Source organism: Cloeon dipterum, chromosome 3 (assembly GCF_949628265.1).
Source record: "Cloeon dipterum chromosome 3, ieCloDipt1.1, whole genome shotgun sequence".
Classification (NCBI taxonomy): Eukaryota; Metazoa; Arthropoda; class Insecta; order Ephemeroptera; family Baetidae; genus Cloeon; species Cloeon dipterum.
In genome coordinates this window covers 8,396,732-8,424,428 of record NC_088788.1, presented here as the reverse complement: position 1 = coordinate 8,424,428, position 27,697 = coordinate 8,396,732, and the positions used below count along the sequence as shown (strand labels likewise).

The 27,697-nt window shown below is 38.3% G+C and overlaps 5 protein-coding genes across 6 annotated transcripts; 2 read left to right on the top strand and 3 right to left on the bottom strand.

Annotated features, from left to right (window-relative positions):
• Positions 1-146: 146 nt before the first annotated feature.
• On the top strand, positions 147-2,179 carry LOC135940451 (uncharacterized). The gene is made up of 9 exons (XM_065485329.1): positions 147-328; positions 382-442; positions 493-708; positions 821-1,164; positions 1,231-1,269; positions 1,327-1,360; positions 1,410-1,492; positions 1,724-1,823; positions 1,876-2,179. The coding sequence occupies exons 1-9, from the start codon at positions 221-223 to the stop codon at positions 2,091-2,093; spliced, it is 1,203 nt and encodes a 400-aa protein (XP_065341401.1). The 5' UTR covers positions 147-220; the 3' UTR covers positions 2,094-2,179.
• A 4,467-nt stretch (positions 2,180-6,646) lies between these two features.
• Positions 6,647-7,368, bottom strand: LOC135939795 (acyl-CoA Delta12-desaturase-like). The gene is given in 3 exon segments (XM_065484364.1): positions 6,647-6,907; positions 7,169-7,232; positions 7,234-7,368. Coding segments are annotated over 3 exon segments (405 nt in total). The 5' UTR covers positions 7,335-7,368; the 3' UTR covers positions 6,647-6,667.
• Positions 7,369-11,639: 4,271 nt separating this feature from the next.
• LOC135939794 (acyl-CoA Delta-9 desaturase-like) lies at positions 11,640-19,834 on the bottom strand. The gene is made up of 5 exons (XM_065484363.1): positions 19,531-19,834; positions 16,768-17,019; positions 15,117-15,543; positions 12,211-12,400; positions 11,640-11,934 (listed from the first exon to the last, which is right to left on the bottom strand). The coding sequence occupies exons 2-5, from the start codon at positions 17,015-17,017 to the stop codon at positions 11,695-11,697; spliced, it is 1,107 nt and encodes a 368-aa protein (XP_065340435.1). The 5' UTR covers positions 17,018-17,019; positions 19,531-19,834; the 3' UTR covers positions 11,640-11,694.
• Positions 12,683-14,482, top strand: LOC135939793 (uncharacterized). 2 transcript variants are annotated; one of them, XM_065484362.1, is made up of 8 exons: positions 12,683-12,868; positions 12,919-12,964; positions 13,022-13,719; positions 13,774-13,818; positions 13,874-13,907; positions 13,958-14,037; positions 14,092-14,191; positions 14,243-14,482. In XM_065484362.1, exons 1-8 carry the CDS (start codon positions 12,740-12,742, stop codon positions 14,455-14,457), a joined length of 1,347 nt encoding a protein of 448 aa, XP_065340434.1. In that variant the 5' UTR covers positions 12,683-12,739; the 3' UTR covers positions 14,458-14,482. The 2 variants fall into 2 exon arrangements, with proteins under 2 accessions (XP_065340434.1, XP_065340433.1); XM_065484361.1 differs by having other exon boundaries at positions 12,919-12,967.
• A 302-nt stretch (positions 19,835-20,136) lies between the features above and the next one.
• On the bottom strand, positions 20,137-27,044 carry LOC135939792 (uncharacterized). The gene is made up of 11 exons (XM_065484360.1): positions 26,248-27,044; positions 25,843-25,938; positions 25,618-25,688; positions 25,496-25,559; positions 25,169-25,377; positions 24,934-25,097; positions 24,368-24,548; positions 23,894-24,310; positions 23,338-23,576; positions 23,214-23,289; positions 20,137-23,159 (listed from the first exon to the last, which is right to left on the bottom strand). The coding sequence occupies exons 3-11, from the start codon at positions 25,667-25,669 to the stop codon at positions 21,829-21,831; spliced, it is 2,733 nt and encodes a 910-aa protein (XP_065340432.1). The 5' UTR covers positions 25,670-25,688; positions 25,843-25,938; positions 26,248-27,044; the 3' UTR covers positions 20,137-21,828.
• Between the last annotated feature and the right edge of the window lie 653 nt (positions 27,045-27,697).

Below are 27,697 nucleotides of genomic sequence, written 5' to 3'. Positions count from 1 at the left end.
CATCCAGCATGTTCAATTTTATATAAAACGAGAAGAGTGGAAAATTGACGCGTGCGCAGGAAGTCCATATATTATGTGTTTGACACGCATTTCTGTTTCTGTTTTACATCAAGCGGCTGCTGGATGAATTTCCGGTTAAACTGGCACATCATATGCCAAATCGAAATGGACTGTGAACAAGCGTAGATTTTTTGAAACTATAGCGAATGGGTTTGGTGAGATGCTGCTTTTACTCTTTTGCTTCAGTCCGCGTCTCTCGAAATACTTGTCTTTCGCGCTGCTCGTCCATTATTCGCTGCCCCAGTTGGTGCTCAGCTCCACGCAAAAGGTTTGACAATAGCTAACTGGACCTAGATTCAATTTAAAATTTTGTTTCCATAGGGCAATTCGATCCAAGAGAGAAGGCTTTTAGTCTCGGGAAATGCCGTAAAAATATCAGGACGTAAGAAAATAAATTATTTCAAAATCACAAACTATCAATCCAAAAAATAGGAAATTTACAGATTTTTATCGTGGAGAAGTTGAAGCGGAGGCAGATCATCATCAGATGTTGCGGCAACGAAAGATGTGCAAATACCAACACGACTGCAATCTTTCCGGCAAACAGCACGACTCTGCTGACCACCCTGAAAGGGTCACAACGGCCCCCGACGGTTAAAGCAGACCCTGAAGACACGACTGTTCCAGACTCCACCACTGACTCACAGGGTTTGTGAAATATTCAAAGTAGACTCTTCCAAATTTTAATTTTAAGCAATATACGTTGAAATACTTCATTGATTTTTGAAATCATTTTCAAATCTTTTGGAACTAAATGCAGAGACAACAACTGCGGCTACAGAAACCAGCTTGGAGCCCACGACGTCTTCCAGCTCAACTTCAACCACAACAACCACGTCTACAACAACAACCCCGACTACAACAACAACCCCGACTACAACAACAACCACGACCACAACTTCAACCACAACAACCACGTCTACAACAACAACTCCGACTACAACAACAACCACGTCTACAACAACAACTCCGACTACAACAACAACCACGTCTACAACTACAATCCCAACTACAACAACAACCACGACCACAACTTCAACCACAACAACCCCGACTACAACTACAAGTACTACAACATCGACCACGACAACTACAACAACCACTGTACTTTTAAATATTTTCACTCTACACCTGTTCCCATTTAATTTAGATAACAAAAATATTTTACAGAAACCAGCAGTGTGTCCAACAGTCAACTGCAACGTGAATGTATACAAAATCCTTCCAAACAAAAAATCCATTTTATTGTTTGATTTTAATTTTCAGATTAGTCAACAGAACGAAATTAAAAACTTCAACAGTGAGTTTCAAATACAAACCGTTTCAGTAAACAACAAATTTTTGTTCAGCTTTCGCTCAGTTCGGGATTGCGCTCACTTATGGCTGGGCGATTATTGTGTGCAACAAGAAGTACGTCCACTCGGAAATTACCGTAAGTTTACCTGTTAGACAGTTATATAATGACTAAACACACTTCGTGCCGTGGAAATATGTTGCATCAGCTTTTCTTTTCTAGCTGAAAATTCTACGAAGGCAGGGACAAACAGTGGAAATTTCCGAGAAATATTGGACTTATAATTTTACAGGCACAATTTCCAGCAAACACCCTCTTTCAATATAAAAAAGATCACGATCTGAAAAAAACAAATTACGATTTGCAAAGGTTACCCTGGCCGAAGCGTACATGAAGTGCTGCCAATGGGGAATGAAAATGGCGTCTTTTGCGAACGAAAGCGAATCCTCTTGCGCCCGAGCGCGATTCAGTTGAGTTCACAGAGACAAAATACGGATATTTAGTAACTTTAAAGAGTGCAGATAACATATGGACGTGGGTGGCGGCCACCATAGACGGCAACCCGAGCAATCCGAGGTGGTGCACGGCCAACTCGTCCCACTTGCTCAAGAACTTCACCTCGGCCAACCCGACGCTGCCAGGGCCCAATTACGACACCATTGCCATGAGCATCGGAAACTTGGCCTTCACGTACGCCCGGTCCAATTCCACCATGACCTGGATTCTTTGCGAATTGTGAAATCGTGGACCTGCGAGATTTGTTTATTAATCTAATGCGGGTGCAAAAATAAAATTTAGCGGATATTAACAATAAAAGTAATGTCATATTAAGATTTGATTACTTTATCTTCTCACCTTCTTAACCTATTAGTGGATTTTGATAGCCTGATTTTTTTTTAATATCAATTTAAATTTCAAATTTGTTCCAATAAAAACTAAAATCCCTAACAAAAACTTGATATGAAATTGTTACTATCAGCTGGTATACAACCTGGAGAGGCGACTGGTCAAGCTGGTTGCTTCACAGCTCTGGCAGGCGTCCGTATTTATCACAGTCACGTCACTGCTAAACGTGAATGTCAATTAGCGTTACTCATGCTTGTCCTTGGCCTCGGAAACGTGCTCAAATCGATCTATTGTATTGCATTTGTTTGTTAAAAACAGAACATATTATGTACATAGCAATAATAAAGTTCAATAAATTTACCTATTTTTTACTTTCTTATCTACTCTTTGTGATTTTGATTTAATAATTAAAAATGACTGCTTATAATTAATTGGCTTAAAGGGATCACCATTTTTCTTCTCAAATAAAAAGCGATGGATTTGAGTAAAGAAAATTATTTTTTTGGTGATGATGAATATCAAAAGCGCATAATATCTTGCTAAATTTTAATTGCTTACGTGAACATGGCAACCGACGTCAAATTGGTGCATATCTAGCCGCTCTCAATCAGCGTTTGATGCGTTTCCTTTACGTGCGGAATCCAATTTGTCAGTTTTCGCTCCGATGGTGGAAAATGAGCCAGCTGCTGCCTGAAAATTGCGCGGCTGACTCGTCTAGCAAGAGCAAGTATGGATTTTTCAATTATTTTAAATTCTCTAAATCTTGGCAACTCAAATAAAGGCGATAAAATATGGAAAATATACACAAAATCAACGGACGTCTTGTTCTGAATCCATGCGTAATGTGAAGTTTGATAACAGATGTCTAAAAAATAATATGTTTCATTTGGGTTTTTATTAAAAATGAATTTTTTTCCCAATTAATTTTATTTAAAAAGCTCCAATTTACACCTAGCTTGTTAAAATTTTATCTGTAACGAGAAGAGTGGAAAATTGACACGTGCAGGAAGTCGATATGTGTTTGACGCCTTTCTGTTTTACACCAAGTGTATAACAATGGCTGTTGGATCAATTTCCGTTCAGCCTGACACATCAGACACCAAATCGAAGTGGACCGCGAACAAGCGTTGATATTTTAAAACTATACGGGTCCGAGATGCTGCTTTTTATCTTTTGCTTCAGTCCGCGTCCCTCGAAATATCTGTCTTTCGCGCTGCTCGTCCTTTATTCACTGTCCCAATTGGTGCTCGGCCTCAGCACCACGCAAGAGGTTTGAAAATAACGATATCAAACTGGATTTAATTTAAATTTTCGTTTCAATAGAGTGAAGCGATCCAGGAGAGAAGGCTCTCGATCTCGGGAAATGCCGTAAAAGTACCACGTAAGAAAATATAATGTTTCAAATCACGAGGGGGCAAACAACCGATCTAAAAAATAGGAAACAGACAGTTATTTATCTTGGAGACAATCAAGCGGAGGCAGATCATCATCAGGTGCTGCGGAAACGAAAGATGTGCGAATACCAACAAGACTGCAATCTTTCCGGCAAACAGCACGACTCTGCTGACCACCCTGAAAGGGTCACAATTGCCCCCAATGGTTAAAGGAGACCCTGAAAAAACGACTGTTCCAAACTCCACAACAGAACCGCAAGGTGTGTGAAATGTTCAAATTAGAAACTCTTCCGAATTTTGATTGCGCAATATGTTTGATTTTTTTTGAACTCATTTTTATATCTTTTGGGACTAAATTTAGAGACAACTGCGGCGCCCACGACGTCTTCCAGCTCAACTTCAACCACTACAACCACGTCTACAACTTCAACCACAACAACATCTACAACTACAACCACGACAACTTCAACTACCATTGTATATTTAATTATTTTAACTCCGCCTGTTCCATTTGCTTTAGACACAAACAAATTTAGTTCTAAACTCCATCTGTTTTACAGAAACCGGCAGTGTGTCCAACAATCACCTGCACCGTGAATGTAACAAAAATTACTCATATTAAATTCATTTTATGATTTGATTATAACTTTAGATCGATCAACAGAACGAAGTTAAAAACTTCAACAGTGAATTTCAGATACAAATCATTTCAACTGATAATAAATTTTTGTTCAGCTATCACTCAGTACGGAGTGCCGCTCTCTTTTGGCTTCGTGATTATTTTGTGCAACAAGAAGTACGTCCACTCGTTTACTACCGTAAGTTTGCCTGTTAACAGCCAATTAAAATGATAAAAACCCTTCTTCATATGGATATAGCCATGGTTCCGTAGAAATGCGTTGCAGGATTTAGTCGCTAGTGGAAAATTCCACGAAGGCAGGGACAAACAGTGGAAATTTCCGATAATTTTTCGGGAAATATACATATTATATATATTAAGCATAATTTCCGGCAATCATCCTCTTATAATATAAAAGACAAAGTCTTTAGATTTCGTTTCAAAATGAGTTTAAATCACGATCTAAAAAAACAAATTATGATTTGCATAGGCAACCCAGGCCGATGCATACCTGAAGTGCTGCCAATACGGGCTGAAACTGGCGTCTTTTGCGAACGAAAGTGAAGCCTCTTGCGTCCGAACTCGATTCAGTTGAGTTCACAGAGACAAAATGCGGATATTTAGTAACTTTAAAGAGTGCAGATAACGAGTGGTCTTGGGTGGCGGCCAGCATAGACGGCAACCCGAGCAACCCGAGGTGGTGCACGGCCGACTCGTCCTACTTGCTCAAGGGCTTTACCTCGGCCTTTCCGACTCTGCCAGGGCCCGATTATGATGCCATTGCCATGGCCATCGGCCACACGGCCTTCACGTACGTCCAGTCCAATTCCACGTTGACCTGGTTTCTCTGCGTAGAGTGAAAAATCAATCCGTAATCATGGACCTGGTTTTTGTTTATAAACCTCATAAGGGTGATAATTTACAATTTTGTCGAAAATAAACAATAAACTAAATAAACTTTTGTCTTTTAATTATTACATCTTCTTACCTTAATGTAATTTGAGTCTTTAAATATCAATTTAAATTTTTAATTTGTTTATTTTAATTTAAATCCCGAACAGAAATTAGTATAAATTAGAACTTAATTTGTCTTTAGATATTGGAAAGAGAATAAAATTTCGCATGGTCTAAGAATATTTTTCTTTAAAATTTTTAAGAACTCAAGAAAAAATATAAATAGAGGAGAAGGAAATAGAATTTAATAAGAAATGTTAATATTTTTCTTTTGAGCTGACTGAGCAGAAATCGTTAACTAGCGGCTGGTATACAACCTGCAGAGGCGGGTTGTCGAGCTGGTTGCTTCACAGCTCTGTTAGGCGTCCGCATTTATCATAGTCACGTCACTGCTAAACGTGAATGTCAATTAGCGTTACTCATGCTTGTCCTTGGCCTCGGAAACGTGCTCAAATCGATCTATTGTATTGCACTTATTTGTTAAATGCAGAACATGTAGCAAGAATAAATAAATATAACTATTTTTACTTTCATATCTGCTTATTTGATTGAATAATTAAAAATGACTATTAGATTAATGGCTAAGAGATCACCATATTTTTGTATGAGAAATAAAAAGCGATGGAATTGTGTAAAGACAATTAATTATTAGGAATGATGAATATATCAAAAGAGCACATCATGCTAAATTTTAATGGCTTTAAGTTAATTATAATCGAGAACATATGGTGACTGACGTCAACTTGGTGCATTTCCGCTCTACGTTTGCTGCGTTCCATGCACGTGCGGACCCCAATTTGTTATTTTCCGCTCGGACAGTTTCACTGCAAAGTGGAAAATCTCACACCATGTGAGCGGATCATGTTTAAATGAGTTCTATTTTTCCTTGCTAAGCCTTAAAATTGTCAGAGTTTAAAATAGAATTCAATCTTGCGCAATTAGTCTCAAATTTCTCTTTCCGGCTGGTAACAAGCAATTATTTACGTTGATCCAGGTCAGTTTATATGCAGCCTTCTTAGCCGTGCTGTCGCGCTGGTTGCATCACCGCTTTTGGCAGGCGGTCGCTGCTAAACTCACTTTACTGTTTGACGTCAGCAGCTGCTCGGCCTTGGCTCACGCGACGCACCTTGGACTGCCTTGGACGCAGAGCACAAAATACATTTCATTGAACCATCGTAATGGTCAACTTGATAGCATAGAGTTTGTTTAAAACAAATAATTCAAACTCAAATTCATTCTAAATAATGTAATAAAATAAATTAATGATTTTTTGACCTTTTTATTAAATTCTTAAATTAAAAGTTTATATTTTTCTATCTATATTTTTAATTTAAAAGCGCCGCCTCCGTTTTTCTATTCAAGAAAACTTATTTCTCCAAATTATTTACTCGTTCAACTGATTGAGATATCGATATAAAAAAACCAATGGTTATTAAATCTGTAAAACATTTATTCCCTATACAAAATTACAAATATTTAAAATAAAGACTGGAAAGCGTTTTATTTTGAGTTGGAGAGGTCGGCAGCATCCTCAGGGCTCATGTCGGTGTCGCCCCAGCCCCAGAGGGCAGGCTGATCGGGGTTGTGGTGGTCCAGCCAGCTTCCGTCGCCGGTGCGGAGGGCGCGGCGCCGCACCAGCGACTCCGGCACTGACTTGAGGTCGTAGGCCAGCCCCAGCCGCGCGCACAGGTCGATGAACGCCGTCGTCAGGTTCATGCTGTAGTCACCCAGCTCGGCCGCCTAACCAAACACAAATTTCCTAATTAGTTTAATTAAAAATTATTTCATTTAATTAAAAAAAGATCGTCTGAATCAACAATTTCCCACCTTGAGATAAAGCCCCCTCAACAACTCGGAGTCATGGAAAAAGTGCCCTTATGATTGGCATGAAATCGAACCATATTGTTCGGTAAAGTTTTAGAAATCCCATTTTCCTCTAGGTAATAGAGGCGAAATTACGTATGCCATTCTATTTATTGTGGGTTATTTTCATTCACTTACCTTGTAGTCCCAGGGGAAGACGTGGTGGTAATTGTGCCAGCCCTCTCCGAAGGCTACGATGGCGGTTCTCTGTGGGGCTGATACCCTTGTCGTAGGGTCTGTTGCCCCACATGTGCGCCGCGCTGTTCACCAGCCAGGTCGCATTCAGCGATAGCACGTATCGCATCACACCCGCCACGTACCTGCCAGAAATTCCAATTTCACACTTTAAATATTTTTTTATTAATTAAAAACATCAAATATGTATTTCGTCCGCAATGATATCAAAATCGAAAGAAGATTTTCCTTTCTGCAGTTGTTATAGAATTGCAATTTATCTATGCAGCACAGGCTAAATACAATTTGATTTTTCGTGCTTGGCAGCAGGATAACAATACAGCTGCTGAATGTCACAGCCACAGCACACGTGACACTTCGAATTGCGACGCGACGCATCCGCTAGAGTTTGCTGTTTTGTTTTGCCCTGATTTTCCAAAAGGAATAATTTTATCAGTATTCTCTCGGATAAAATCGCTGTCGAATGTGCGCGGTTAAAATGTTTGGTATAATACACAACGTGTTGTGCCTCTGCTCATGGAATTCGAAGAACTTTATCCTTGCTATAATCCTAATTTATTTGCTGTCTCAATCCATGCTCAGCATAGACAAGGTCCAGTTCTGATTGTGAGTACATTTTGAAACAAATAAATTTTGATTTCAAAGCAGGGGAGCGTTGACTTGAGAAGTGTAGAAAGGTCATTTCTATATCAGGTTGCTAGTGCTTTCCTCAGATTTGATTCCATGAGTCTTGTATATTGATAAACAGGGCGAGGACAAACTGTGTATTTGAAGACGGCAAAGCGGAGGGTTATCATCGTGAAATGCTGCGGCAAAAATAAATGCCGAGGAACAAACCATATACGAAAAGCACCACAGAGCGGACGCAGCTGACTACGACCTCAGGTAGTTCAGCTCAGCTCCTAATAACGGAAATTACGGAACTACAGGAAACTTTAACTAGCACAGCCATCGACGTTGTGACGACTGTCCAACTCACAAGCTCTGCTGAGACATCTATTTCAACCTACGACCACAACTATAGAAACAACCACAGAGCCTGGGACTTCCTCAACTGCAGCCCCTACGATAACAACAGAAAAATCCACGACTACATCAACTTCGACTAGCACTTCAACTACAACATCAACTTCCACCAGTACATCAACGATACTTCAACAAGTACTTGAATTCTTTTATTTTTCCAAGTTAATTTTTATTTTCATTTTTTTTTTTTAATATCTTTGACCACCTGATAAGTTGCATAGCAATGTTTGATGTTACAAATGGCGGGCCCTTTACTCCGTGCTCCGTGCCAGGACATCCGCCCTTGTTTATTGGAAATTTTAACGACACTGTTTTGCCGTGTGTCTACTGGATTTTGTAGTATCGGTGCGCTGTTTCCACTCGACGTCCAATCAATGCGGCCAATGCAGGCGACAAGTACTCGATTTTGTCGTGAGTCGTGACAAAGCCAATTTTCCAATATCGACAGTGAGTTTGCTCGAAAAATTTCACATTTTAAGTTTATATTTTCTTCCAGTTTAGAAGGATGATGAACTTTCTTTTGTCCGGTTCGTCCCCATGCTCCTTTAGAACTGTGCTCACAGTGCTCATAATTCTTTGCGCATTCTACCCATCGTTGCTCGCCTTCCAAAAGGTTAAAATACACCAAATTTAATAATATTTAGATTATCAAATGATGATACAAGAATATCAGCTTTAAATTGTTTATTTTTTCCTGATGTTTTCATGCTAATATTTTAATACCGAATTGACAATTCGATTCGAGGAACAATGATGTGATTGATAACATTTGAGCTGCTCAGATCCTTCAGTAATATTTTTGAGCATGCATCAATTACAAAAAATCGTTCAATAGGAAAATGAAACCCGTGAGAGCCGTAAATCACAAAACGCCATCAAACTGACAGGGTGTAAGTGATCAACAATTAATTAGGACTCAATAAATGATCGAAGTTCATAGTGCTGGGCAATGGGCAAACTCTGATTCTAGAAAAGCCCAAACGTAGGCAAATCATCATTAAGTGCTGCGGCAACACAAAGTGCGAAGTCTCAAACGCGACGCTGAGCGTTACGACCGCGAGCAAAGTCACGGTAGTCCTGCTGACCACCCTGCGTACTTCGGCATCCACCGAAGCGGAGACAAGCTCTTTGGGTTTGCAAAATATTGATCTTTTAGCTGCACAAACATCGATAAAAATCATAAACTATTTTTTTCATACTAAAATGTTTATGTTTAATCTCTTGATAATTTTAAATTTATAAAGTAGTTCAGTTTATAAAACAATTTCACAGAAATGTCAACTTCGTCAACCCCAACTGCACCATCAACTTCAACAACAACTACAACAACAACAACAACAACAACAACCACTACAACATCAACTACAACACAACCAACTACAACCACTGTAAAATTTAATTTAACTTGATATAATTGGCGAAAATTCCTTCTTTTGCAGAAAATTTTCCGAGCTGAATGCCCAGTCGTCAGTTGCACCTTTAATGTAAAATTGAGAGAAAGTAGAAATTCATACGTGATACTCCCTATTTGTCTTGCAGGCGGCCCTGCGTGCGGAATTTGATAACCAAATAGGTATTTTCCAAATTTGAAAACCTGTATAGTTTTAAAAGAAAAAATATAGCTTGGGGATTGATTTCACCCGGCTATGTGACGTTTTTGTGTGACGCCAAAGACAGGAAGTACATTCACTATATTATTCGCGTAAATTTTCCCGAAAGCTTACAGTACATACGTGTTTTGTTAACTGTGTATAAAAAAGGCTACTTTAACCGATGCATATATCAACTGCTGCCAAATGGGCTTGAAACTGGCGTCGGTGGCCAACCTGACGGACCTAAACTGCGTCAAGGCACATTTCAGTTGGTCCAAACAAAAGAAACATCACTTGGTTTTAATTAAAATGTTCATAGATGATGAAATTTCCTGGGTGGCCTCTAGCATAACAGGAAGCCTGGTCAACCCGAGGTGGTGCCCCGAGGACTCTGATTACTTGTTAAAAGACTTCACGGCAGCCAATCCGACCCTGCCAGGGCCCGGATACGACGCCATCGCTATGAGACTCAGCGACGCAACCCTCATGTACGCAAAGTCAACCGACCTGCTCTGGGCCCTGTGCGTGCTTTGAAATCTTCAAAATGAGTATACGCAGTCGTAGAACACGAATAAATTGATTGGTTACAATTGGCTAAACAAGCGTGATTAAATTACATTTTTTATTTTGTTCCCTCATAGGTGCTAAAAATTGGTAAATTGTTGAGAGTAAAAAAATCAATAAATATACGAATTAAACATATTCAGCTTCATATATAAAACTTCTTATCAAAAAATTCTTCTCAAATAATGTATTAACGGGGGTTTCAGTGGACAATAATTTTTTAGAGAAAAACGTCTAAACTAATTGTAAATATTACACATATATATTTTAATTTTAAAAATGTAAATATATATTAAACATAATAAAAACCTTTGTTTTGAAAATAAAAATATCTGATTATTTTAGCTATATTTTAACAATTAATTTTTTTTATTTTCCCGAGTGTCAGAATAGTGTGTGAAGATGTACAATTAATACAAAATTCACTTAGGGGCAACTGTGCCAGAATATCTTTTTTTTAATGATGAAAACAATATTGCAAAATGACAGAAGTTTTACTCTTTTCAATATCGAAAAGGAGTGGTTTAAAAATAAAAACTAATATTTCATTTTTCAATAGTATCAGTTTCAAGGGTATTAGAAATAATTTCCTTATTTTTTTCAACCGCTCTGAAGATATAAATACACAATAAAACTATCAAAATTCTACCATTTGAAATAGATTTTTACAGGATATATTTATACGATTTATACCGTTCAAATTTTTCAAAATTCAACTAATAAATAGGTTCAAGAACAATTACTACACTGGATTGTCAAAACTTTTTTGCTCTGTAAATGTGTCAAAATTTCGTTGAAGAGTTATAACGACTGTTTTATTTTATAAAAAAATCCGGCAAGCAACAAAAATTGTAGTGCTACTATGCCTTAAAAATGTTCAATGGATTCGATCTTGGCTCACGCGACACACCTTGGACGCAAAGCACAGAATACATTTCATTCAACCATCCTAAACGGTCAACTTGATTTCTTACAATTAGTTTTATATTCTAAAACGTCGTTTAAAACAAAATTCAAAGCTATCACTCTTACTCTATGTAATAAAATCAATGAATTTTTTTAACATTTTATTAAACTGTTCAATTAAAAGTTTCTATTTTTCAATCTATATTTTAAATTCAAAAGAGTCACCTGTTTTTTTATTCAAAAAATATGTTCTCAAAATTATTCACTCGTTCAACTGATAGAGAAATCGATATAAAAAAAACAATGGTTATTAAATCAGTAAAAAATTTTATTCCCTATACAAAATTACAAATATTTAAAATAAAGACTGGAAAAAGCGTTTTATTTTGAGTTGGAGAGGTCGGCAGCATCCTCAGGGCTCATGTCGGTGTCGCCCCAGCCCCAGAGGGCAGGCTGATCGGGGTGGTGGTGGTCCAACCAGCTTCCGTCGCCGGTGCGGAGTGCGCGGCGCCGCACCAGCGACTCCGGCACCGACTTGAGATCGTAGGCCAGCCCCAGCCGCGCGCACAGGTCGATGAACGCCGTCGTCAGGTTCATGCTGTAGTCACCCAGCTCGGCCGCCTAACCAAAACACAATTTTCCTAATTAGTTTAATTAAAAATGATGTCATGTAATTAAAAAAAAAAGATCGTCCAAATCAACAATTTCCCACCATGAGATTAAGCCCCCTCAACAACTCGGAGTCATGGAATGTGCGCTTGTATTATTGGCAAAAACTTAACCATTATTGACTGGTACAGTTTTAGAAATCGCCTTTCCTCTAGACAATTACGTATTCCTTTCGTCAGAGGAGGGTACGTACGTTCTATTTATTATGGATTATATTCATTCACTTACCTTGTAGTCCCAGGGGAAGACGTGGTGGTAATTGTGCCAGCCCTCTCCGAAGGCTGCGATGGCCACGGAGCGGTTCTCTGTGGGGCTGATACCCTTGTCGTAGGGCCTGTTGCCCCACATATGCGCCGCGCTGTTCACCAGCCAGGTCGCATTCAGCGATAGCACGTATCGCATCACACCCGCAACGTACCTGCCACAAATCCCAATTTCACACTTTAAAATTTTTATTAATTAAAATATCAAATATTTATTTCATCCACAATGATATCAAAATCGAAAGAAGATTTTTCTTTCTGCAGTTGTTATAGAATTGCGATTTATCTATGCAGCACAGGCTCAATACAATTTGATTTTTGTGCTTGGCAGCAGGATAACTATACAGCTGCTGAATGTCAAAACCACAGCACACGTGACACTTCGAACTGTGACGCGACGCATCCGCTAGAGGTTTGCTGCTTTGTTTTGTTTTGCCCTGATTTTCCAAACGGAATAATTTTATCAGTATTCCCTCGGATAAAATCGCTGTCGAATGTGCCTGGACAAAATAATTGATATGATATACAATATTTTGTGCCTCTGTTCATGCAATTCGAAGAACTTTATTCTTTCCCTAATCCTGATTTATTTGCTGTCTCAATCCGTGTTCAGCATCAACAAGGTTCAGTTCTGAGTACATTTTGAAACAAATAAATTTTAATTTCAAAACAGGGGAGCGTTGCCTTGCGAGCTGGTAGAAAGGTCATCTCTATATCAGGTTGTCAGTGCTTTCCTCAGATTTGATTCCATGAGTCTGAAGTATCTTGATAAACAGGGCGTGGACAAACTGTGTATCTGAAGACGGCAAAGCGGAGGGTTATCATCGTGAAATGCTGCGGCAAAAAGAAATGCCGAGGAACAAACCATACGAAAAGCACCACAGAGCAGACGCAACTGCCCACGACATCAAGAAGTTCAGCGCAGCCCCTAATAACGAAAATTACTGAATTACAGGAAACTTCAATAGAAGACGCCACCAGCACGGCCACCGACGTCGTGACGACTGTCCAACTCACGAGCTCTGCTGAGACATCACCACCAGAAACTACGTCATTAGAACTTACGACCACATCTGTAGAAGCAACCACCGAGCCTGAGACTTCCTCAACTGCAGCCCCTACGACAACAACAACAGGAGAAACAACTTCGTCAACTTCAACCAGCACTACAACTTCAACATCTACTTCAACAGGTACATCAACGAGTACTTCAACAAGTACTTCAACGAGTACTTCAACAAGTACTTCAACGAGTACTTCAACAAGTACTTCAACGAGTACTTCAACAAGTACTTCAACGAGTACTTCAACAAGCACTTCAACAAGCACTACAACAAGTACTTCCACAAGTACTTCAACAACAACAACAACAACAACAACAACAACTACTACTACTACTACTACTACTACTACTACTACTACTACTACTACTACTACAACAACAACTACAACACAACCAACTACAACAACCACTGTAAAATTTAATTAATTTCACTAAATATGAGTGACAAAATTCCTTCTTTTGCAGAAAATTATACGGGCTGAATGCCCAGTCGTCAGTTGCACCTTTAATGTAAAATTGAGAGAAAGTAAAAACTTCGACGTAATGCTCCCCACTTATCTTGCAGGCGGCTCTGCGTACAGAGTTTGATAACCAAAAAGGTATTTTCCAAATAAAAAAGCCTGTATAGTTTTAAAAGAAAAAAATATAGCTTGGGGATTGATTTCAACCGGCTATGTGACGTTTTTGTGCGACGCCAAAGACAGGAAGTACATTCACTACATTATTCGCGTAAAATATCCCCAAAACCTAATACGTGTTTGGTTAAGTGTGTATTAACAAAAGGCTACTTATGCGGATGCATATATCAACTGCTGCCAAATGGGCTTGAAACTGGCGTCGGTGGCCAACCTGATGGACCTAAACTGCGTCAAGGCACATTTCAGTTGAGTCCAAACAAAAGAAAATCACTTGGTTTTAATTAAAATGTCCATAGATGAAGAAATTTCCTGGGTTGCGACCACTATAACAGGAAGCCTGGCCAACCCGAGGTGGTGCTCCGAGGACTCTGATTACTTATTAAAGGACTTCACGGCAGCCAATCCGACCCTGCCAGGACCCGGCTACGACGCCATCGCTATGAGACTCAGCGACGCAACCCTCATGTACGCGAAGTCAACCGACCTGCTCTGGGCCCTGTGCGTGCTTTGAAATCTTCAAAATGAGTATGCGTAGACGTAGAATACGAATAAATTGATTGGTTACAATTGGCTAGACATGATTAAATTAAATTATTTATTTTTTCCCTCACGAATGCTAAAAATTGCTAACAAATACCCCGCTAAATACAATTTTCCTTGTCAGTTATTTCGTTTCAAGAAGAAAAAAGTTCTACCAAAAAAGTTTCAAACAGCGGGGACTAGATTCGTGCGACGCGCAGATATGGCGTCCGGTGGAGTATGGCGCGAAAAAACGGTCACGTGAAAATGCGCGAAAAGAAGCAAGTTTTCGTCAATATTGTGACATAATTTGCATAACTTGTACTAATTGTCTTTTGGATCGTAAAAACAAACTCTTGACACTCGTACGCCAATCCAAAGAGAGCTTTTTGTTTCCCACATTCAGAAGCCATCTTGGATCTGCGCAAAGCGAACCAATTTTATCGAACATCTGGCCCCCGCTGGTTTCAAATTTTTGCAAAGATCGTTAAGAAATGGAATTTAAATTTATTAAACCGTACAAATAATAAAGCAAAAACGCCTTAATTAATGATGTATGCATTTTAATTGTTAATTGCTCCTATTTTTTTTTAACTTTTTTAATTTTGTCAACGGAAATTTCCGGCGTTTAAGTAAGATTTTGATACTGACCAGGAAGTCCAGGCGTTTTCGTTCCACAGTCGGCAGGGCAGCCAGACGGGGAGGACGAAGCAGAGGAGGGGCATGAGGACGAGGTAGGTGCGGCGCTGCCAGACGACGACGGGGTCGGCGTCCAGGTCGCTGAGGTCGACGGCGGCGCCCTTGCGGCGGACGTCGGGGTGTTTGCGGCACAGCAGCCAGCCGACGTGCGAGAAGAAGAAGCCGCGGCTGGCGTTGTGCGGGTCGGCGTGCGTCTCGCTGAACTTGTGGTGCACCCGGTGGTCGCGCACCCACTCGCGGATGTCGTTCTGGAAGGCCATCGTCTGCAGCGCCGCCAGAAACACACGCAGCGGCCACCGCGCCTTGTATGCCCGGTGCGACCACAGCCGGTGCGCCCCCGCCGTGATCCCCATCGCAGCCAGGGACGCGAAAGACACCGCTGCAATTGTAATTTGCATTAGAATTAATTTCAAATTTGAAAGTGGAAATCTGGCAGGTGCTTTAAACTGCTAGAAATTAAAAAAAATGAGGTTTTAGGGAAAATAAGAGACGGACAAATTTTATCTTTTAACAATTGCTGTTATATGGAAAAAAGGTCGATTCTTAATGCATAAAATTGTTATTTAAATGCTGATATAAAAACACCACCAGTAGGGCTGCGAAAGTTTGTCGATAAAATATTTTTCTAAATTCCAATCGTTGCGGGACCATTAAATGAGCTTCCATTTCATGCTCATAAGACAATTAGGGCAATCTTCCACAACGATTTCTTTCTTAAATACGAATTGAACGGGGCACTTATAATGTTAATTCGATATATTATTTTTAATTTCATGCAATTCGTGTGAATCATTGTAGAAGTGACAAAATCTTGAAAATAGGACGAAAAAGGGTAGATTTTTTGTACAAATGCTAAATTTTAACAGCAAAATATTTGTTTCAATAATTTTAAAAATGTCTAAATCATTCTTATTGGAGCAGTCTATTGCTTCTCTAAAATAATTGTAAATATTTAACATAATTATACTTTAATTTTAAAAATTTAAATAAATATTTAACAAAATAAAGACATATTTTGAAAATAAAAATATATATTATCCAGGATATTTATGCAATTAATTATATTTTTTCCTGAGTGTCGTGATTAATTATATGAATAAGTACAATTTAAATACAATAGGAATACTCTTTCAATCAATTAGTATAGCTAATTATTTTGATGAAAACAATTTTGTGAATAATAGCATATTGACACTTTTCAATATCGAAAAGGAACGGTTTAACTATAAAAACTTATGTTTAATTTTTGATAGTATCAGGGTTCTTAGAAATAATTTCCATAATTTTGTCACCCTCTCTGAGCCTATAAATACATAATAAAACACACAAAATTCTACCATTTAAAATAGATTTTTAAATGATACATTTATAACATCCAAATTTTACAAAATTTAACATATAAATAGGTCCAAAAAAAATTGCAGACTGGATTGTCATAACATTTTTGCTTTGTAAATGTGTCAAAAATTCTGCTCGTGAATATGAATTATTTGAATTGTCAAAATACATACAAAATTTATTTGGTGAGCTAAAATAGAAAACTGGATTTTGTTTGCAAAAAATTAAATTTGAGAAGCCATAAATAATGAATTTTTGTACTAACCCCAGAGAAATGTGAGGAAGCTGGCCTGCGCGGTGAGAACGAGGTAAAGTCCGTAGACGGCGCCGAGGTGCAGGTAAATGAAGGCGATTATGTTCCGCCACACCAGCTGCACCCGGTACGGCTCCTGTTGCTGCTGCTGATCAGAGTGGTCCGCCTCCAGTGCCGCCTCCGCCGTCGTTTTGCTCGCTCCGGCCAGGCCGCTTGCGGCGAGGTACTCGGCGGTCGTCGGACTTGGCAGATTCGGCGCCATTGCTAAAATTAAAAACCGTACTTAGGGTAAAAATTTCATCCAATACACGGTAAAAATCGAAATATTTCTTTTTTAACATTAAAATGGTACAAAATTACTCTGTTAATTGAGAAAGTAGCAAAATTATGGTTACAATTAAATTGTAGAATATTGGGAATATTTTCGCATTAATTTTAATTTTCTAGCATTATTAGAAATAAAAAAACGCAGTTTGTTCAGATTTCTTCCCGATCGATTTTCCAAAAATATGCGATTAATTTTTTTCCTGCAAACTTGGTTGTTTTCAACAAAATAACAAAAAATCAGGGTTTTGCTTAAAAAAAAATGAACAATTGCAGATCATTTTTGAAAATTTTCCTGGAGAGGCCAACTTAATATTTGTTAAAATTAATTTTATCGGTTTTTAAAGCATAAAATTTGCATATAAAAATATGTGGCAAGCAATCACGCATCACTGCCTGAAAATTAAAATATAATAAAATCTGGCTTACAATGTATCATTAAATTTAATATATATTTTTTAATAACGCATGTTTTATTTAAATTTGAAGTAAAATTTATGCGGGAATTTCTCCTCGTTTTACAAAGTTTCCTAATTGCCTTCGCGCCGAATGAGAACACAAACATAATAATAATTTACTGATTGAGTATAGCACTTCTTTGTGATTGGTCGTTCAGTTTTTCAGCCGCTATAGCGCTGGTCAAGTGATCTGCTCCCCTATTCATCGATCAGCTGGTTAGACTTTTCAGTGTTTACGCCGGCCCTTTTGATCGGATTTCGTGTTAATTTCAGTGAGAACAATGAAGACAATGTGCTCAACTGTTTAGTGATTGATTCGTCCTTTTCCGACGGCAGAATCCAAGTGTCATTCATGCGGAATCCGGACCGGTGAGTGTTAAAACTTGTTAGAATAAATTACGACGATGTTCTTTAGAATATCGAGCTCAATTGTGTGTCCATGCGTATGGATCAAGTAATAATAATTGAAGATAAAAAGATGTCGATAACGGAGACAGGCACTCACCGAAAATTCAAAATTTCTGTGACAATTTCCCTTACGGAAAAATTACATTTCAATCATTTGGCAACTTCCGAAGAGAGAACCAACCTTTTCAGTCAAAGAACATATATTTCAACCCTGATTTTGGACCGGGTTCTCGTCCTTTTGCATTTCAAATTAAAATAACAAAACCCATTACTCGACGAGAAAGGGAATCAGCAAAAAAAAAAACGAAATTTTGTGCAGGGTTAAATATCAATTTATGTTCTTGGTTGCATTATTAATTGATTTGAATTATAAACATCTTTAGAATAGCTTCAGCATAAATTGGATAGTTTTCAGGAACTGTTCAACCTAGTTTAGTGGCTTAAAGAGCTAAGCATTCTTTAATTCAAGCCGTATACGTTCTGGGAAAATTACCAATCAGCTGCAATTTGACGCAAAACATAATCGAAAGCCTTTCAGAAAATTCGTGAAAATCTTTGTTACCTAATGATTCGCCCACCATTAGATAGATCGTGTCGAGAGGAATCTAAATCAAGCGAAAATATCATTGACAAACAAAAATAACCGTTCAAATTTTAAGATCTTTGGCAAAATATGAAATTTAACCGCCCCTCGGTCCTGATTTAATTATTGCACATTGAATTGAGAAACCTGTTGCTAAATTTCACAAACTGCAATATATGTAGTCAAGAACATAATTTTTCTTGCCTGAAATCTCCACAAAAGAGCAGAGGTTTCTATTTATTTTCGTTAATCTAGAGGGAAAAACATGGCCATGACGTGCACTCTTTAGTAGAAAATTACCAAAATATGGATTTTAACTTAATTAAATTAAAAAAAAATATTGCATTTTAGAATAAATATAATTTGAGTATTTAAGATTTAACGGGGTTTGCTACTGCAAAACTTCAGTAAAACCTTATTGCCATTAAATTAAAATTATCATTACAAGGATTCAAAGTCAAAATTGACCGTGGTAGCAGAGTAAATAGTTTAGAAAAGTGGCTTCAATGTTTTTCAAGAGACGGAGGACTGTCTCTCTACGTCTCTACTCGAAATTTTGTTTTTCCCACGCAACACAGAGTACCCTAGAATTTTTCCGTACACCGTTGGATAGCTTTCGGCGAAAGAAATTAAAATCTGCCGAAAAAATTTGGTCAAAAATGCTGCAAGTTCGGCAGGAAATTGGTAAAATTTGAATTTTTTAAGTATTTTTTTACTAATTACTTTATAAGTCATTCAAATTGTTTATCTGTATTTTAACAAAAATTAATTGCTGAATTTGAAATTATTTAAAATGTATTTCCCCCTTTAAGTGTATTAAATTAAAAATGAATGAAACCTTATTCCCGTCTGGATAAAAACGTGAACAAATTAAAAGTTACGAAGAGATCAGACATGCGCCTCGGCAGCGAAATGCTCGAGTTGGTCGTTAAGCAAAACACTCTGAGTCAGAGTCAAGCTGACAAGAGCAAAAAAAATATAATTGCGAAGAGAGCAACTCACCTGATTGAGTGGCGGCTTTGTACTGGGGTGTCGGAGGCGGGATGGGCCGCCTTTATCGGCTCTTCTGCCTCCCCAGGCGCTCAATCGCGCGCGGTAATCGAGAAATAAAATGCATTGTTATGTTGCTTCACGGCCGGCATGACCTGTCGAGAGCCATTGACACACTCACACAACAGCGCAGCGCGGTTATGCAGCCGAGCAGGAAGTAACTCGCCTAGAGTTTCAGCACTGTGCTAAAATTATCGCTTATTATTATTTGTTCGTGGATAATTTGAATTAAAATGCAAATTGTGAGCATTTTATTACGTTTGAGGATTTTTATGGTCCGTTGAAAGATGCTCGTTAAACTGTATATGCGAAGTCTTAATTCGAGAAGAGGCGATTCATTCATTTCTGCTACTTGCCTTAATTTAAACTAACTATAATGCCTGTTAAAAAATTAATTGGTCATATTTTATCCCTATGAATAATACAGTTTGTCTATTTTAATCTCTCAGAAATTATTGCGTGCAATTTTAAATCCTAATTTAATAATAATTATCAATAATACAATTTTAAATTAACACAAAACGATTAGAAGCTCCAAAAAGAAATTATCCAGTTAAATGATAATTATTTAATAAATTTTTTATTATTATCAATTCATCAGTGTATATTGAGTTCTAAAATTTATAATTTAAATTAATTGCTAATTTTAAATCTTATTAAATGATCAATTACAGTTAAAACACTTTTCCGGGCATTGAATCTCACAGGAGAAACGGTTGGTGTGAGTTTCATCTTCTCTCTGTTGTTGTTAAACGCAGTGCCGTGGATCGTGGAGGAGTGTAAAGATGATCTCGTTGTCGTGGTGCGGCCGCAAGATGAAAAGAGCGTCGTATTTTGCAATAATTACACTGCGGTCGCTCTGCTGACAATGGGCACGTAGCGGCGGCATCGTGAATGCCGGCGGGAGGCGTTTATTTTGTTTCATTTTCAGGCTGACTCGGCGGAAAAAAGGAGCTGACAGCCGGCGAAAAACGTGCGCCGCTCACGTGTAACTGTAAACAAATCGATCCGCTTGGGCGAGTCGCCAGCCAAATGTAACAAATTGAAAGCGAAAATTTAATTTTTATTATTGCGTCGAAAAATAATAATTAATGCAGCTCATTAGTTGCCCCTGGGGAAATAGAAAATGGCAAAACACCGTGAGAACAGAAATTGTCGGTATTGATCTAGATAAACCGAGCAATTGTTGTAATTATTGTAATCACAGTGCTTACAAAATGAATTAAATTATTTTTTTAATATTTTGAAAATTAATTTAGATTTTACAGGTGAGCCTGTCTGAGAAGCATTATTTGGTAACTTGGTGTTGCAAACCTTTGCGCCTGACGAGAGAGTAAATGTGCAACAAAGTGGCAGAGAAGCGAGAAAAGCGCCAACGCGCGCGCGGCGATTTATTTTGGAAGTGTTGACAAAACGCCTGATTCTCGACCGCGTTGAGTAAGGCACTCGCGCGCGTTTCTCGCCCACTCGTTTGTAAGATTATCTCGTTCGCTGCGCGTCAACTCGGCCTTAAATGACGAAGTGACAGCGTTGGCCCAGGTCAGTGTCTCCTTTCTGGATTGCGTAAAAGGGGGCGAGGGCTCATTCATTCCAATAAATTCAGTTTTTTTAATACAAAGTGTTAAAGATTTATTTTAAGTAACGTCTCACAATAAAATAAAAATTTCATAGACTACACAAAATAAAATTAAAAATTGAAAAGCATAATTTTGAACGTTGCGGCATCTTTGATCAAAATTTGTCCTAAATGCGATGCCTAGTTAATTTTGGCTTTAACTGAATACGCATCTATGCTTTTTCCTGTGGACTATCGATTATTGATCTTCTTAAAGTTTGAATTAAAATTGGTGAGATACTTTGATTTTTGTTTAAATGCACTTGCCAAGATTTCATCAACAATTGCACAGCTTGGAATAGCCAAGAACACTTTTGGCATGAGTCTTTTTGTCCAGCCTAACGGAGTCAAACAAATCTAGTAAACATAGTCGCTTGCTTAAATGCCTAAATTATAAATTTATAAATTCGACCTAAATTTAAATTGGGATAATTTCCACAGCTCGACTAGTAAATATTCACCTAAACGATGAATATTTTTGACATTTTTAAAATAGTGCTCTCGACAGTTGTAAAGTTCTGCGATTTTAAGTGCAAAGTATAATTTACTTAATTAATATCGTTTTTTAACTTTTATAAGATAAATTTAAGGCACACATTTTTATAGCGAAATGCCCGCAGTTTTGCTTTTTTAAATTAATAAGAGCAGAGCTCTTGATCAAAAACTTTTTTGGAGACAATCATGCGTTTGAGGCATGATTTCTTTCTAGGCTCGATTTTCATTTCGACGATTTGATCAACACTCTCAACTCCGCCATTCTTGACAAAGTGGTAGGCAGCCATTGTGTCGGCGACGTGAAAAACGTCGTATCCTGAGCAAGTTTCGTTTGCACTGATGTCTTGGTCTTCTTGGAAGTAGATAGAGGCGCGTTTGGAATGATTTTTCTCGATTTTATCTATTTGAATTTTACGTTTGGTCTTTGAAAATGATGCGTGCCGTTTCTCCATGTACGAATCGACCGCTTCTTGGAAGATGTGAGTGCACAATTCGTAAATGTTGACGGATTCTGGATCTGCAAGCTCTGGAAATGAAGAGACCTTTTCGAGGTTGCCGACTATGCTGATTAGGTCGCCAGCGTCTTCCATTTCAATTTTTCTCAGGACCTGTTCGATTTTAGCATCATTGAATCCGCTTTGCTGCAGAAATATCTTTTTGCTCTCCATGGAGAGATCGTTGATCTCGATCACGGTAACAGGGAAAAGACCCCTCAACCTGGCTCCGCCCTCGGGCCTCGTAAAAATCCAGAGGTCCACCTTATTTTCGGCGAGGGCTTGCACCATCCTCAGCACTTTTTCCAGCAGTTCTTCATGCAAAGCATCGATCGCGTCGAGAAATAAGACTTGATTCGCACCAAAAGGCTGATTGTTAAGATATTCTTCATGAAGAGCTTTAAATCCTTTGCTCCTGTCAGGATCGTCTAAAAGAGTGACCAACCGCCGGTTCTGGGCGAATTTTGCCAGATGTGCGGCCAGGTGCGATTTGCCAGAGCCAGCTTCAGCCACCACCAAGAACACATTGTACTCTGGAGCTTGCTCTTCTGCTTCATTTTCTTCGCTTTCTGCCATTACTTCGACTTCCATATTTGAGGGCTCCTCAATTTGAGTCATCGGGTTCGCTCCTTTCGGAACAACTCCCTTTGACGCTGCGTCAATGGCAAAAGTCTCCTCTGCTTGGGCGTTTGGCCAGATTTTAATTGCGCCTGCCATGCTGACCAAACGCTCCAGATCTGTTAAAGAGACGTTAAAGGTTTCCTTTGGCGTCGTCATCCTGAAGCTGTCGATCACAATTGGCTTGGGGAATTTCATTTCTAGACTCTTGGGCAGAGTGCTGACGATCATCGGGGGAATGTCGTTCGCGGTCGACGCTTTTTGCAGCACTTCGTGGAAGAACTGTTGGAATGTTCCGCTTTCTATTTTCTTGGTTGCAGCAAAATCTGTGAGCGTTTTGAGGAAAAAATCAGGAGCATCTGAAAGAAAAACGCGGATTAAACCAAATAAATTTAAATCTTCAAATAAACTACCATTTTGCGGCAGAATTAAGGTCAAAAGGCCTGAGTGGATGGTTCCGCTGACCGTATATTGGGTTCGTGGATAGTCCTAACACAAAAATATGGATCTTTGCATAATGTTTATAACATAAATTACCCTGGAAACATCAATAGCAAGAGATTCAGTGTCCGCTGAAGTATTCAGGAAAACACAAATTTTTGGCTTCCCGATCCAGTTGGCAGTGGTCGGACCGATCATTGTGTTCAAAACAAATTTCATTGGTATCATTTGTCCGTTCATAAGAACGCAAAGTTCTCCAGTTGTTACATTCCTGGAAAGCATGGTCACGATGAGCATGAAGATACAGCCAGCTTTTTCCCCGTCCTGATCGCCAACTGTAATTTAAGACAGTCAAGAATTATCATGGGAACAGGGAAATTCCTTTGATCAGAGCCGCTAATTTTATTTAAATCTTCTGGCGCTGAAATTTATGTTTTTATCTAGATTTTTTGCATTTATAGCATTAATTTTCTCATTTCACGTTTTGATAACCAGAATTTCTGCACAAACGACAGCTAAGAAAATATTTTTTTGGTGTCTTCCGCGATTGACTGAACCGATTTTTAATATTAGCATCAAAATATTTTTACGCCAAGAATGCACATAAGTGGAATTGGCTTTCCAATATGTGATTTTATATAATGTGTATCACCTGAGCTCTGAAGTTGCTTAAGATTGCTGTGGTTTTTTACATCAAAGCTGAAAATTTTCCGCAAGTCTTCTTTGATCAAGTTCACCGTCTCACGAGTTGAGCTGCTGGCTGAATTTAAGTAAACGTGAGCATCACGTTTGAGAAGAGGAGTTTGTGCATCTGACAGCCAGCTGTAAGACCCTTCTTCTTCTTCGCGGCCTTTTCCGTCAAAGCTTTGCCTTGAAAAGGTGAGTCTTCTCTGCGTGATCACCATGTACTCTGGTGTCGAGCCGTATCCCCACTTTTTGTTTTCCGAGTGGTGAATATTCAAGACTCTGGTGAGAAATTCTTCTAGATCTACGTTTCTCTCCAACCTTTCGAAAGCATTGCAGAAGGATTGAATGAGAAATGTTCCACCTGCTCGAGGGGAAGTAGTACCTGGTTTTAAAATAATGTTAGTAAATTTATCCATGAATTAATATTTCATTCACCGACGTTCAACGCAGGAAGACAAAATGACGATATTCTCCATCCCAGACACACTCTTGATCTGAGTTGCATTCAGATTTTGAAATTTTTGTATATCAAGCTGACTGCTTAAAATAACGCCTTGGACATCAAACGGCATCTCTTCCCTCCGGTATATAACCTCTTCTTGAATGTCTCCACGGCAAGCCTATAAATGTCAAGCAGTAATTTTATTTATTATTACAGCAACGCATTTGGGGACTGCGTTTAGAAAAAAATTAACCTACGATCTCAGCTTATTTTCATGGACTGATCAATTTGTATCACATGCTTTGCACTAAAATACCCCTTAAAATTTTAGCAAAACTAATTTTGATTACACGTTTAAATAAATATAGCAAATCCTGAAACGCTTGAATCATCATAAATTAATGAATATCAAATATTCAGGCACTGTGTAATAAAAAAGTGAAATTATTTTTTATTTTGCATGGACTTATTTGAAGTTTTAGACGCCGAATCTGCTGCTAGATATTTTTTCCCTTGAACTTTTCATCTATCCACTTATAAAGTTAGGAAATTTATAAATTTACCGAAACAACAAGGAGCTTGAGTGCGTCCTCAAGAGAGGCATTTCTGTGCAACTGCTCCAGCACATTGGACACGTAGAACTGATCTCCATGATGAGTTTTTAGCAGTCCATCGCTTCCTCCGTGCGTCATGATAAATACCATGAAAAGTTCTGGTTTTTGATCGCCTGCATTTATAGAGAACACGCTTATTAATTGAAAAGCAGTTTTTAATAATAAACTGCTGCTTTTAGTATACCATTCAGGTTGAATAAGTTTCTCATTCCTTCTTCGCTGCCGATTAGATCAAGGACCTCATCGCTGCGGCCACTTGTGTCGCGGACACGAGTGTTTAGGCAAGTTCCAAAAGTTTTTTTAATCCTTTCGCAGTCTGCTGAGTCGTCTTTGCTCCGATCTTTTTTGTTCTGTCCAGCGTAATTGTAGTGAATGATCAAAATGCACGTCAGCCTGCAAATAATGAACCATTGATCAATCTGGACCTGTTGTTTTTAATTATCGATCAGAGAGGACTGTTTTTAATGTTTTTGAACTTGAACATTGTCCTCTTTAACTTAAATTGATATACCTCACTGCTGCTGCTGCTGCTGCAACGGCTTTATCCCAAAAGCCAATTACCCTTTCAGCACTGCCTTTAAATCAAATTTAAAACTTAGACTAGTATAATAATTGAATTTTGATTATATTTACCTTCGGCAGAATCATTTCGACACATTTTTTTCCTTTTGGCCGCTGATTCCATCTCGATGGTAAAACGATACCTGAATAAAAATTATCATTTTTAAAAAAATACTTAAAAATACACAGGTTTAATTTTAATTTTTAAGCGATCGGTCCATATAAGTTCAGAACCAAAACAATGCCTTGATCTGTTTCGTAAGTGATTTTTTATATTTTTTATGAATAAAAATTTACCTTTATACTGGCTTGAGTTTTGGCTTCAGTCGTTCAATGGAGTGTTTTGGTGCCGTATGTATGTGTTTCATCGGGAGAAATTTGTCAGCTCAGCATCTAGTTTAACAAATACCTGCGATATAATGCCGGTTTCTTTCCCATATGTGTGATATGAACTGTTGGGAATTTAATTACTCTCGAGTTTAAGAAAATTCTGGAATTTCATCAACTCCTTTCTCTTTGCGCTTGTGTCAGTTTTATTTTTATTATTTAGTTTTGTACGTGAGTCATGTGTACAGTCACTCGTGTTGTTATAAATAATTTAATTATTAATAGTTAAATGTACACGGAGACTACTATATTTGGCATGCATTGCCTCCGGCAGATATTCAAGCTGTTTAATCAAATGTTTCATGTCAAACTTACTGATGTTTTAGTCAGCTAATTGCTTGTTAATTAGCGCAGCTTCTACACTAACCGCAATGTGGTTATTATATAGAGGTAGGCGTGTCACTGTCCTTATTATCATACCGGTATTTCTAATTCAGTATCGGTGCTATTAATCCTATTAATATTGCACTATAGGTTAACTAATTATTTAGCTTGCCACTAATCCTCTTTTTATGCTAATTGTTTAATTTTCCGCAATTTTCAACAGTTCATACGCCTTCAGCAGCCAAAATGTTCTTTCTTTCCTACCGACAGTGATCAATTATTAATCGCAATTTAACCGCAATTCTGACACTGATGTGTTTCATAAAACTCATTCATTGAACCTCTCTCCTAAATTAAATCACATGAAAAGAAGATCCACACAGCCACACTTCTCTACGTCACGGACACTAAATATATTTAATTGTTTGAACAAGTCAAAGCTATTTATAAATTAATGACGAAAATTTCGAAATTAATTTTATTTAAATAAAATGAAATTTTAAAATTTGATTAATTTAATTTTAAATGCAATATAACTAAAAGAATACAAAATTTTTTTAACGATTTCCTATTAACTTAACTTTTAGTTTACGTTTTAATAACTACGTTGATTTTTACACTAATCGAGAAAGAGTAAGGTGAGACGCAGAAATAAAGAGCACCTGTTTGCGCCGGCAGCGTCACTGGTCTAGTGTGCTCTTAAAGTGCTTGAAAGCACAATCAACTCGCACCCATTGACTCAAGGCTAGCTCGCGATTTATTAAACAAAATTGCTTTTTTTCGTTAGACATGGTTTGTCCAAGTGAGATAATCATCCCAGATTAGGCCTAATTATTAACGATTTACTTGCGCCATCATTTGCAGCACAATACACTCAAAGAAAAAATTCTCATTTTGAGACGAAAAAATCGGCTCTCAAGTGAGAGCAAAAAAATTCGTCTCACTTTGAGAGCGAAAAGCGGCCTGCCGCTTTTGCGTCTCAATTTGAGACGAAAAAATCGGCTCTCAAAAGAGAGCGAAATTTTTCGTCTCACTTTGAGAGCGAAAAGCGGCCGGCCGCTTTTGCGTCTCACTTTGAGACGAAAAAATCGGCTCTCAAGTGAGAGCAAAATTTTTCGTCTCACTTTGAGAGCAAAAAGCGGCCGGCCGCGTTTCCCTCTCAAAGTGAGACGAAAAAATCGGCTTTCAACTGAGAGCGAAATTTTTCGTCTCACTTTGAGAGCGAAATGCGGCCGGCCGCTTTTGCTTCTCAATGTAGAGCCTATTCTGTTTTGTACTTACGATCGGCTATGGCAGGCCCCGCAGAACTTTATTTTCAATCCATTTGATGATCCGCTTGGCCGAAAAACTTGAAACGTCGATCACGAACAGCATTATTACCGCACTTTTTGCCACTTAGGGACAATGCACTTGACATAAAACGACCTCAAAACCCGACTAA

Bases quoted from the DNA above. Each gene is read 5' to 3' on its own strand.
- LOC135940451 (XM_065485329.1), top strand. From the start codon at position 221: ATGCTGCTTTTACTCTTTTGCTTCAGTCCGCGTCTCTCGAAATACTTG. The intron at 709-820 runs GTTTGTGAAATA...AACTAAATGCAG, and splicing joins CTCCACCACTGACTCACAGG to AGACAACAACTGCGGCTACA. The intron at 1,493-1,723 runs GTAAGTTTACCT...CGATTTGCAAAG, and splicing joins ACGTCCACTCGGAAATTACC to GTTACCCTGGCCGAAGCGTA.
- LOC135939794 (XM_065484363.1), bottom strand. From the start codon at position 17,017: ATGGCGCCGAATCTGCCAAGTCCGACGACCGCCGAGTACCTCGCCGCA. The intron at 15,544-16,767 runs GTTAGTACAAAA...TTACAATTGCAG, and splicing joins CTTCCTCACATTTCTCTGGG to CGGTGTCTTTCGCGTCCCTG. The intron at 11,935-12,210 runs GTAAGTGAATGA...TGTTTTGGTTAG, and splicing joins TCTTCCCCTGGGACTACAAG to GCGGCCGAGCTGGGTGACTA.
- LOC135939792 (XM_065484360.1), bottom strand. From the start codon at position 25,669: ATGGAATCAGCGGCCAAAAGGAAAAAAATGTGTCGAAATGATTCTGCC. The intron at 25,560-25,617 runs GTAAATATAATC...TTTGATTTAAAG, and splicing joins TCGAAATGATTCTGCCGAAG to GCAGTGCTGAAAGGGTAATT. The intron at 23,160-23,213 runs GTAGTTTATTTG...TTTTTCTTTCAG, and splicing joins CTTAATTCTGCCGCAAAATG to ATGCTCCTGATTTTTTCCTC.
- LOC135939793 (XM_065484361.1), top strand. From the start codon at position 12,740: ATGTGCCTGGACAAAATAATTGATATGATATACAATATTTTGTGCCTC. The intron at 12,968-13,021 runs GTCAGTGCTTTC...CTTGATAAACAG, and splicing joins GGTCATCTCTATATCAGGTT to GGCGTGGACAAACTGTGTAT. The intron at 14,038-14,091 runs GTAAAATATCCC...TATTAACAAAAG, and splicing joins ACATTCACTACATTATTCGC to GCTACTTATGCGGATGCATA.